The 12,715-nt window shown below is 34.0% G+C and overlaps 1 protein-coding gene across 1 annotated transcript in view; it reads left to right on the top strand.

The window, feature by feature from the left end:
* Positions 1-12,715, top strand: part of EMC2 (ER membrane complex subunit 2) — a 52,961-nt gene that overhangs the window by 17,287 nt on the left and 22,959 nt on the right. The window contains exons 6-9 of the mRNA XM_051217087.1: positions 1,161-1,304; positions 2,549-4,274; positions 8,919-9,117; positions 10,936-11,049. Coding sequence (XP_051065722.1) covers positions 8,985-9,117; positions 10,936-11,049 — 247 coding nt within the window. The 5' untranslated portion in view covers positions 1,161-1,304; positions 2,549-4,274; positions 8,919-8,984. The remainder of the gene's footprint in view (positions 1-1,160; positions 1,305-2,548; positions 4,275-8,918; positions 9,118-10,935; positions 11,050-12,715) is intronic.

Below are 12,715 nucleotides of genomic sequence, written 5' to 3'. Positions count from 1 at the left end.
GTAGCTAAGGTTTGAGAATAATGAGCATTAATTGAAAAGTAGATACTAGAAAATACAGAACGAATAAAACCCAAAAATACAAATTTAAAAGATAAAGAATAATTACAATTATGGTGTATGCTACTTACGTCGACAGACATAAGCAGTATGTGACATCGATCAGAAGTGGAATGCTTGTAAAAAGAAGGTTTAGAAGACTGAACTTTTAAAAGTTGTCTTTTGTATAGAAGTAAGAAATTTGAAGGTAATTTCCCATCATAAATCACAGAAAAATGTAGTGTAATAAACAATCATTTTATATTACAATAGTTGAAATTATGAGTCATTTGAAGCTAGACCACCATGGAAAACCTGAAAGCACTGGACGGCCGTTTCGTCCTAGTATGGGACTCCTCAGCAGTGTTCATCCACGATCCTGCCTCCCCCGCGAGATTCGAACCCATTTTATATTAGTTTAAGAATCGTCAGTTAGATATGGATTTATACATATATGATGCAGCCTTCTATTATTATTTCGTGTAACCCATCATAAATGAAATCAAAATAGTATGCTGGAAATCTGGCCAGAAACACTGTACTGCAGCTCTAACCGATTTCAACGTAAAGATGAATGCTCAAGAAATTTATTGGATGGTTCCTGCTTGAAATCCCTAGTTATCAAACATTGAAATTTTACCCTAAAATAAAAGAATAACGTGTTATCGCACTAAGCGGTCTCGTATTTATTTATTTTCGGAACTCAAACACACATGAAAAAACTATCGAATAATTCCTGGTTTTTAGCGACTCTTCTGAGTATTACTTGCTTACGCCTTCTACTCCTCGTGGAGGAACATAGGCCGCCCACCACCACTCTCCATCCAATCCTTTCCAGTTATTCATCCTTTTCATATCTGCTTTTTATCGATTTAATGTGTTCTTTGGTCTTTTGAGAATACCACATTCAAATAAACTGAATATCCATATCACCTTTCTGTAGATAATATTAACAAGTAGATACTTGTTTCTTCACTTACTTATTAAGATGTTTGCTAAGACTGCTCATGATTTCACTTGATCTGTGAAGTTGCCAATGAAAGCATCAGTTTTGCAAGTTTAGTTTGTGGTTCGTCTTATTTACTCTTTATGGTTTTTTCCTCTTTCTTTCTATATTTTGATAGGATCATGAAACACTAAACGCTGACCAAGCTCGAGACTTATTAAGTAGAATGTTAGTAATTGATCCATTACAAAGAATTTCAGTTGATGATGCTCTTCATCACCCATATATACACGTATGGTACGAAGACTCTGAAGTAAACGCGGTACGTTAGTTGATATATGGAAATGTAGTTTCCCAAGAGTTTTATAAACATATATATTTCTGACTCTAGGTATTAATATGTTTAATCTTCACCAGGAATAACGGTTCACCGAATGAACCTGACCTAAATCATTCTAAAAGAAGAATTTTTGTTTATATTTCATTAATTTATCTAAGATGTTTTCGAATTAATAAATTTATCAGGCACTCCTCCTCTTTAAGTAAAAATTCCAGAGCATAATCCCGTTCAGTGAGTCGACAGCAGTTTTCGAATCAAAATATACAGCGACTGTTCGTTTTGAGTACATCTTATGATGTTCAAGCACTGAATATAAGGTGAAGATATGTTCAGGGTTTCGGATACATGAAAACAATTGAAAATTTTTAGATGCTCCTACTACTTTCACTGTAGTGAGGAATCCTGACTTTCAGCTTTTCTAATCTTCACGTATTCTTCGTAAAAATTTTCCGTTATATAGTTTGCACACATTGACGTACTTCCAATCTATCGTGTTAAATCGATGAACGTCAAAAGATTGGTTGGAATCCTTGCAACCTGATTTTTTATGAATTTAACCTTTGACTTTTATCGTATTTCGTGAATGCAACTAATGTTCATATATATTTATTAGTGGGGTAACAACTAGTGATGATAATAATAGTGATCCCTTTATTCAATACTTTATTGAACTTTTTTGGTTTAAAATTAGATTCATTAGCGGTGATGTTAGACTATGACACTTAGCATATGACATTGACGTCAGCTCTGTTAAACACAAGTGGATTATACTGTCTAAACCGACAGACGATGACTTTACATCGCTGCTCCTGAAATTCCTAAGCACGTCTATGCGATATTACATAAGTTAGTAGCGAAAATCTCCAGGTTCTCAGTCTGGCTTTTTTTGTGCAGTCTGCCTCTGTAAGTGAAGGTAGAAAAACTGATGATAATAATATAGTTGGTCTGAGAATAGTTGTGCCAGATATCATATTCACTGACATATCAGCAAAAAATAACGTTTGTTGATTTAAAGTCTACTCATAACGGAACTTCCATAAGAGACATCTTCTTCAATCCTTAACTTCAGCAGAATACTGAAATGTAAATAGCAGTTAATAGAACTTCTCTGAAAGAGATTGTAAATCATCTTATTATTACTACTAATACTAATCTTGTGTTGTATATCCACACTATCTGTTTTGAACACAATTTATCTATTATTTTCATTTTTCTTTTACTTTTAGCCACCACCAGCTCCATATGATGATTCACTTAGTGAAAGAAATTTATCAGTTGAAGAATGGAAAGCGCGTATATTTCATGAAGTAAAAGAATTCGAAGCTAAAGAATCTCATATACGTAATGTTCAGAATTAAATGATCTTTGAAACAAATGGATCACATGTGTATATACACATGCATTTATAAGACAAAATATTAAAAGACAGAGAGAAAGAAAAGTGTTCTACATAGAAGATCGAATAAACGAACATTATAAATGGTTATTAAGCTATCAACAACAAACCTACAGATTATTCCCAGCTTTCTTTTCTTTAAAAAAACACAACTTTATTAACTGGAAACTGTGAATAGGTGTAGTGATGATGGTGATGGTGGTGGTGGTGGCGGTAGTGATGGTAGTGATACAGTGAAACTTTTGATTGTTTTCTTGTTTTTATATCACTATTATTATTTTTTATTGTTTAACCTCTTGTAAATCTATTGGCTACCAGCTATTATTATTGTTATTATTGTTTTGTATAAAATAAAGAATAGAGATAGTCGTCTATACATAGAATTATTTATCATTATTATTCCAAGTGTGCATAGGATGATTCGCTTGTGTTATCCTTTGATTATGTACTGTATAGGAAATGAATGGTCCGTTGAATGTATACATACATACATATGATGTAACTCGAATGGATTATGTTTATTTTTTTTTTAAATTTATCGTTGTTTAATTTCTTTTTTACATTTCCCCCTTTCTTAATCCTTTTCTTTAAAATGAAATTTAGTTTCCACATCTGTTTATGTATATGTGTGTGTTGGGTAATTTTTGTTTTCTTTCTCCCTGTCATTATGTAACTTTAGTGTTAATATGCACACACAGACATCCACAAACACAAACATGCTTATTTTTCATTTATTCATCAACTACTTTTCTATGTTTATTTTGTGATATAACCTTTCATTGTAGATGATTCAATGAATTCATTTATTATGTCATTTATATTATTATTCAAATAAATAAATATAGGTATAACCTTTTAAACGTAATCACTATTCCCGGTATAAGATAATCATAATCACAAATGCTTGATTGTTTGTTTGTTTGTTGTTGTTTTTGACATCCATTTCTATATTTATACATGGTTTTATTACTGTTTCAAAGAAAAAGAAAAAAAGAGAGAAACATTTTCTCTTCTCTTTTCTTTCTTTCTTTCTTTTTTTCGAAAAAGAAAAACAAACAATATTTTATTCACTCACTAGTACAATTGTCCATCACCGCAAATGCCTATTCATTATGTGTTTTGATTTTTGAAATAAAAATCAATAAACAACAACAACATCCCTTTGAAACTTATTTTGCTATATTGTTGAGTCTACTACTCATATTATATATATATATATATATATTTATCATTCAAATGACTAGTTTGCTTACGCTTATCACTTTTAAACAACATGGAGTCATTTTTGTTTGTTTGTTTAGCCGGTAAACAAAACAAAGAGAAAATAGAATTGGAACACAATTGTTTGTTGTTTTTCAATATTCTCAATAGTGTGTATTTATTAGTTTATATTTGTCTTTTTTTATCATAATTTTATTTCTGTTGTTAGGGTATATTACTTTTATTAATAAAACAAAACAACCTCTATTCAAAATGTTGTTTGGTTTTGCTCTATTTGCTGAATGCCTTCTGGATATCAATCACTAATTTCTTGTGAATCATAATTTAATGATCTTGTAAGTATATTGTAAAAATATATATAGATATGGATCATTTTAGATTATTATGTGTTGATTTCATTTGAATTCTCCTAGTTGTTTATCATTAACACAACCAAATAATGGTTAATTATAAGTTTTTCTTATTCTATCTTTAAAAAAAAATTTGTGTTTGTTCAATTGATTGAACAGTTGATAGTTTCCTTATTTATTTGAATCAGTTTAGCTTATTCTTTCTAGTTAAAATTGTGGATTTATGGAACTTCAGCTATTTGAAGCGTATCTATCAATCATTGAGTAGAGAGATCGATTGGAAAATCTGTTTTACCATATCGATCCTTATTCATTATATTCCTTGATTCATTTAATATTGTCAAATGGTCAAGTATTGGCCTAGTACCATATAGTTAGATTTGACAGTCATTGTATCACGGAAGCAGTCTATATCTCGATTATTTATTTATTTGAACACATAAACATTGGTAAAAGAAGGCACCAGATACATATGTGCCACACAAATCTCATTTGATTTGTGTCAGGGCTAGGATACTGCCTGGGTGCCCGAACCGGAGCATGTGGTTTTATTAGGGGGCCACACCCAAAGTCTTCGAACTAAAGGTTTGATCCACAAGGCAGTGGAGCAATGTAAGGAGATTCAGTCCCATAGTGGCTGATGACCAACGATTGGTTTATAAGCCTTTTGTTCCTTCAGAATCATGGGTTCCATCTCATGTACACCAATGGTTTGGAATGATGGTTCTCCAGCTCTCCTTGGTGGACTCTCTGTGTCCATCAACCCGCTCTAAGAGCTGGACATTCGCTTTGGTCCTCTCAACTTGTTAAACAACAGTAATTCCGCGAGAAGACGGTGAGTAGGATTTCCCTATGAGTGGCTGTATATGCGTGACCATGTGAGAGCATTTGGAGAGGGAGAGGTGACTCTCTCCACTTTTGACCATACTAGGGCATTTGGGGACAATATGATGTTAATTAATCACTAAACATTGGGTCACACTAAAAGATGAAGCGTCACATTTATAAATAATTTTACAACTCAACTAACGGATAGTGAATCATAAGTGTAAAATTAAGCAATCGATACAGAGCCAGTCCTAAAAACACTTTACATTTAGGTGACAAACAAATTTCAGAATTTCTGCATGGTAGATTAACTACTGAAAAAGTCTTTAGGTAAGAAAGCGATCTTGACCTTTTCAGAAGCGATCAGTTAAAATGTTCTATGATTGTCCTAAAGGCTTGTTACTGTCGGTTGTGTGGATGTGGGTCTGGTATGAAATGGGGTTCATTAGTTATCTTAAACGGGTTTTTATGGACACTGTCAATGTTTGTATTTGTTTTCGATATTCTTGATGTTGTTATTAGTTCTACTCAGCTTGGAGTATCTTGTTTGAACATATACACCAGATTATGACTTGATATATTATGCTACCTCTTCCTCGCAATAACCAGTCAGCCTGGGTTCATACACTTCTCGATTCACTGACCATCTTCCAGATACTTCTTCAAACTTCTTCATTCCTAAATCCTGTTTCGACTGGGTTTAAGATCATCAACTAACAAGATGTTATGGATAAAGGCCTTTCGACGCTCAAAACTCACTGTTCTCGAGATAGAAAATTACTCACTTTAAGAAGCCACCATGGTGAATCTCTGGCTCAACGCATGGTAACAGCTCATTTGATTGATATATTCAGAGGGACGTGAAATGAAATTAGTTTCGAACCGCGGGGACCAGTACAGGAAGATTAATCTCTGACCTTAAAATAAAATATTTCATGGATGAACAAACGCAGCAGGAATCCGTTTTTGGATACTTTTCCTTCTTCCATACGAACAAGTTTAGTCTTCACAAGAATTAAAGGGAGGTTGGTTAGACACTAATAATCCATGAAGTATTCAAGGGACAATCTCGTTTTAATAGTCCAGTTTCTTATTTGACGAGTCCGCGATTGACTGTGTGGCCATTCGTTCAGATAGAGTGGTTCAGTATTTAGTCATTTGATGGCAGGGTTTAATATGCGGAAATTTGCAGCTACGGTTTTCAAACCCCTCTAAAGGAACTTGGAGGTTAATAGTCCAAAAACTATCAAAAATTTAGAACATACGTGTTGTCATTTAAAATTTCCAGTGCCAATATGAGATCTCCTTGCACTCTTCCACAAGATAAAAGGAAAGGATTAAAATCGTTTATGTATTTTCAAAGAAATTGTGAATGGCTATCTCAGACAAAGTGTTTATTTCTTAAGCACAACAGCATGTGTAAGCGTCTTCAGTAAGACAAGTACTGTCATGTTTGAAACAGTATCCTAGTTATCGTTTAATTTAGTTGGAAAATAAAACCTATAACTTATCCTTGTCAAACTAGAAAATTTTCCGAGAAGTGACTATAACCGGCTAAATATTTCAAGACGCGATGAGACTCAATCCAAGCTTTCTTAGGGTCATTGATAATTAATATTTCCCTGGACTTCTGAAGATGAACTTCGTTGATGGTTTAATGATAAATATGACCGTAACCGATAGGCATGAAGTATTTCTTGGGGAATCAATCTTCAAACGTTCGCTTTCAGGTCGACTAGATAATGGACGAACTAAGACAACACCTTGAATACGCTTTTGCCAAACAAATCTTCATCTAGGAAGTTACATTTTTTCGACCCAGCCTACTACTATGTTTGTTATTCACAAGTCTGAATAATTACAAAGTGAGGTATTGTATGGAGTGGAATCGTATATGCACTGTCCATGCCATAACAATACGAATACTAAGTTAAAACCTCCGGCTTTGTACTTGGGATTATCATTATTTATATTTATCATAATATTAATAGAAAGCTTTATTGTTGTATTTCTATGTTCCCTATATAGTAAGCTTTCTATGTACCTATTAATTATATATATATATATGTAACTGACGTTTTTCTTGCGTGCATTTATATACATATGCTTATCTATTTGTGTTTGCCCATTTTGCTTCTTATTTATTTTCATGTGTGGCTTGAGACAATTTTATTTCCAGAGGTTTGCATCTACCCGACCTCCGTCGTTCATTTATTCATTCTCATCATCGATCTGTTTGTGTATGAATATTGAATTAAATTATACTAATATATTTGGTATAAGGGTTTAGCGTCATTGAATCGGTTTGAGTTCAACCTACGACAGCAATGGTAAAGTTATATCTCATCTTCGCCGTCACTAAAAAGTCAAAGGAGGGCACCAAAACTTCATGATTAGTTCTAAGGAATAAGTAAGAGAGGTGTTTTTTTCCTTTTAGGCTTCTACATTTGTTTATCCATCAATCAAGGGTAGGACTAGAATCTATGTAACGTTGATGATAAGACGGAATGATTTGTGACTTCATCTAGTGTGACGTCTAACCTATCCCACACCTTTTCAGAAAGCTGATCTACATTAACTGAGCTATCGGTTGAGAAAGCGTAGGCCTGGATAGACGAAATATTAGTAGGATCAAATATTTAGTATCCTCAACATAGCCAACTGATGGTAAGGATAATTCATTTATGACAGCCCAGTTTCTATGTAAGAATTTTCAGCATATGTGGTGGACTGAACAAATCTAATCTCAGTGCTAATCAATAATTATTTATTATGGAGACATTAACTGGATTTTAAAGACACATATGATTAATATGTGATATTTAAGCTCATCGTATGACGATATTTTTACTCGTTCTGATCCACGTAGTTGGGATGAAGTCGTTCACGAAACAACTAGAGTTTCAACTTTTATTGGACTATATACATAGAATAAAATATGAAGCTGGTTACCTAACATAGACCACTTTCGTACGCCAATGGGTTACCTAGTTGGCCACGTGAGTGATATTATGTTAGCAACATTAAACTTTGACTATTTTGGATTGTGACCATATCAGTACTAATACAGACATATAGCGGCAAATAAATTCCCAAAACAAATAATTCTGTAAGTCTTCATAATTGATGCTTTCCCCTCTAATTTTACTGGACATATCTAACTGGTGGCTTTCGGTCATGCATCTGCACTAGATCACAAGAGGGTACGCCATGCTACTCATTGCCTACAACTATTAGCCAGCTTAGATTGAACGCTTATCGATATACCGATAAATTTTCATATATATCTTCGGACTTCTTCACTTTTGAGCTGTGCTCTAGCTGGGTTGGCATAACTTGATTCTAAAACTGTCACATGTAAAAGCGTTGTAAAACCTCGTATACCCGTGGCATTTTTAGACATACACCGTTGTGGTTGCTGCAAAATTCACGTCAGTTAGAAAAGTATATTTTCGAGTTTACCAAGAAAATGCGCCCTAATTATTTGATATCAGCTTGTCGAAATTATTTCTTTGTCATGTATTGAAACCCTAATCTGGAATTTCATGTCTGGTGTCCGCGTGGCCTTGCATGGTCAAGCGCTTTCTTCAAAGCTTGATAACCTTGAGGTGTGTTGTCTCCTTCCCCATTTTCCTTCCGGTAACCACCATTTTGTTATATTCTTTAAGTCATTATATAAAGTTATTCAAACGTTAACTCGCAACCGAGTGAAAATAGACGAACACTTATGATTTATTAATGCTCTGTAGGTAAATAAAACAACAACGATACTTAATCTCGAATATATTTTAAAACCCACAGGCTTTCAAAAATTTTATCCAAATAAATTTCGCCTCATAACCGCCCTGGATTAAAGGAAAGACGGAAATGCAAATTCGTGATATTTCTCTCTGCTCTCAAATCAGGAGGATTGTTTATGGATTTATGAATGTTATTCTCGCACTGGTGTGTGATATTTTAACGAACAAACAAAAAAGTCACGGATCAATAAGTAAACAACGTAAGCATTGTAACATTTCGATCACCAACTTGTATTGTTTTACATTAAAACATCAAAGCTATTCTGGTCGTTAAGTATACATTGCCTATGGAAAGCCGCTAAGTTACAGATTCTTTTGTCATGAATTTTTAAAAATATTTGACGAACTGAACTGCTGGACCAAACTTACTGATCGTAATGAAGATTCTTTTGTTTACACACTTTACGTCTTTGGTATAACTTAACGGATAACGGAAGGCCTAGAACACAGACATACTCATAAGTTTCAAGTTGTGTTTGCATTTCCGTGAAACATATACTCAATACTCAGTGAATAATTGTGATTTAGAATGGAGTCTCAGTAAACTGTGTTCTTGTCATCCTCAATTTATTTCTGCTTCGGTACCACATCTGTGTAAGAGTTTTATGCATATGGTTTTGGCCTTGAATAAACACAGTCCATTTATTTTGTTGTGTAAGTTGCGATTCTGTAATTTACAGATAATTCACCTCGATCGTAGCTAAGACGGCTATGTGTTCAACTATGCACGAACATTCATTAACTATCAAATGCAAGTATTAGATGTTACACGAAAGTTTTGGACAATTCCCGTTGAATATTTTTAGGAGTACCATTTTGTGTACTCGGTACTACTTCCGTGTATGTGAAAATAACTTCAAGTGGTTAAAGATATTTTAATTTCTTGATGAATATAAGCTTAATATTGCGTGGATTGCGTTTAACAACTCATTACTGAGAAAGTGAATCTTCATTAAAAATTTCATGAGAAAAATAACCACAGGATTCCATTAGATATTTTACCATGATTGTCCTTTGATTGTTTCTCCGATAAACGTACTTACCCTTAGTATTAATTGCAATGGTCAGAACTTGTGGTATCAACTTAAGTAATGGTCACCCAATGTAATTAACCAAATTAATTCACAAATTCTTACTCTGGAGTTCATTGTTTCAACATCTCGGCTCCCTTACATATATTTAATTATTCCATTTGAGTGTTTGGATATTGTGTTGAACAGTTGATCATAGACTACCTTTCAAGGACTTTCGAGCAGTTGGTTCTGAAAATCAGTTCTATGTCAATACTTGTTTATATCACAAATTAGTTGTAACAAAAGTCATTTCTGCTTGCAAGAAAATCTGAATATGGACGCCTGTGCTCCAGCATCCCCATAGGCTTTAATTGATATATTATGGTCATTGGACTCTGCCTCGAAGAGTTATATTCCGGTCATTTGTCTCGAGTGTTTGTAGACAACATACCCTTCCTGTTGTTCATCTCACACGTCATTGCCTTTTCACCAGTTCCTTTACTAAGTCCAAATAACTGGGTTAACTGACAGTTAAATGTCTTCCATCTGTACTGAGTTCTCAACCAACCACTATTCTTGACTTTTCTTTGCAACCCTACTGTTGTCGGTTTTTCTCTAAATGTCTGGACGATGTTCATTTAAAAGTGGTTTGCAACTGTCTCTTTACTATATTGCTTGTATGCGGTAGATCCGTCAAATGAGAAATTTTACAGTTTTAGGGCTTATAATGGTTACTTCACGTGTTGAAAAAAGCAAATCACTGGTTGTCGCGATAATATGTTAGGTCAATTAGATTTCGATTGGGAAGACATTAACAGTGGTCATATACGAACAGCGTCACATCCTAAAGCTAATAATGACTGATCTAACCCAGGTGGCTAAGTACAGATTCGTTAGGCTTTTTGGGGGGAGGGGTCATATAACTAATCACAATGGGACAAACGCATCTATCTCTTTTCTAAATCTCGATGTGATAATATAAATTTTACAATCCTCACTATTCAGGTGCATTAGATGAACTACGTGCGATTCGTGAGAGTGGTCTTCGAGAAAACGAGAAAGTTATTGATCTATGGAAGTTATCCCTTTGTGATCATATAGACAAGCTGGGCTATGAAAGTATGTAAATATTTAGTTTCCTATAATATAGTTATTTTTGAGTTTTGTAACTGTAGATGAAAGCACATTCGTGGTGCACCGTTTTCAGGTTGATATCTACCAAATAACTACTATTTGGTAGTATTTATCGAATATTAATTTCTTGATTTAAAGTTTGGACGAGACTCTAATTTATGAACGAGCCAATCAGAAGCGTTTTAGAGATTTCAATGTTACAGCGCCAACTTCAGTGCTTAATGCCAACGTACGATCGGTTCACAGGGAATTTTGTAAAAAAACGTGATAATTGAGCGGCTATAACAAATAAAACGGCGATACTATAATTTGTGGATGAATCAATCAGGTGCAAGATAATAGATCTCGGATTTTGGCGTGAAAGCCTCTCATCCATTTGACTAAATAGATTTCTGGAATTATAGCTGATGTCAGTTCGTAATGAAAACCCTACATATAATTGCTAACTAAGACAGATTATGACAATTATTGCGAACTGGATAATAAAATCACCAGTAACACTGGCTGCAGCCAGGTACTATAATATATACGGATGTTTGGAAAGCGTACAGACTCCTACGTAGGCTTGGTTATGTGCATCGTGTCGTTATCCACAAGTAGAATTTTGTGCACTCAACAACGGGAGTGCACATAAACAATATTGAAGCTATGTGGTCGAGGCTGAAACAGTTTACGAGACTTTATCATGGCTCCAGAGGCCGACTGTTCTGTAGCCATACGGATGATTTCCTATACTGCATGTATTACGATTTTAGGACCTGTGAACCTCTTTCTAATCTTGAAAAGTTTTTGAACCACGAATAGGAAGTGTATCCACTTTATTTCCTTGGTTTTGTATAACATATTTTTACTCTACTGACTGTTTGCTGATTGACTAATATTTCTCAAGGTCACTTAAGATTCATTCAAAGGTCGTCCATAAATTAGAGTCCCGCCGAAGTTTGTCAACAGCGCGAATCAAATGAAGTTATATGACTCGCTGTTTGTGTTTGTGGATTCTATTAAGAATATATGGAATACAGGCTATAGTATTTTTTCCTCTGTTTGTATTCAGCAACAACAATTCCCAATCACTTCGAGGAATTCTGATTCTAAACTGTAAATTCATTTTTTGATGGATAAAAATGAATGATTTTGCACTTCAGTCTAAAATTTGTTTTGCATCTTATAGAAATTTTGTCCTCAAGTGTTAAGACAGCTACTTATCGGCTCACGTTTCTTGTTTATAACATTCAACCTGATTAAATACCTTGTTCATACAAAATGATAAGCCTCATAGCTATAGTTAGTAGTGAGCATGATTACTTCTAGGTCGTTTCACTAAGTATTTTTTCGTATTTCCACTAACCATCGGTATAATGCATACGGGCACTAAATCAGAACATTCAGTTTAATATCACCCAGCCTGAATTTACAAATGATTAAGTCATAATTTGCAGTAAAATACAAACCAATCTAAATGCATTTGTCTGGCTGAGGGTCAGTGTTCAGAAGTTCAGTTTATACTTCGTCCCTTCAAATTTTTAATTGCTACTTAGATAAAAATAAATTTGGTTAGTTTTTATCTATTACTTTTGATAAATTATAATCAGCTTATACCATCACACCTAATTTGCTAACAGACCTTCAAATCTTCGGAACGACGTTGGTT

The sequence above is a fragment of the Schistosoma haematobium genome, chromosome 6, assembly GCF_000699445.3.
Source record: "Schistosoma haematobium chromosome 6, whole genome shotgun sequence".
Classification (NCBI taxonomy): Eukaryota; Metazoa; Platyhelminthes; class Trematoda; order Strigeidida; family Schistosomatidae; genus Schistosoma; species Schistosoma haematobium.
The sequence above is the reverse complement of the archived record's forward strand: the minus strand, read 5'-3'. Positions and strand labels throughout refer to the sequence as shown.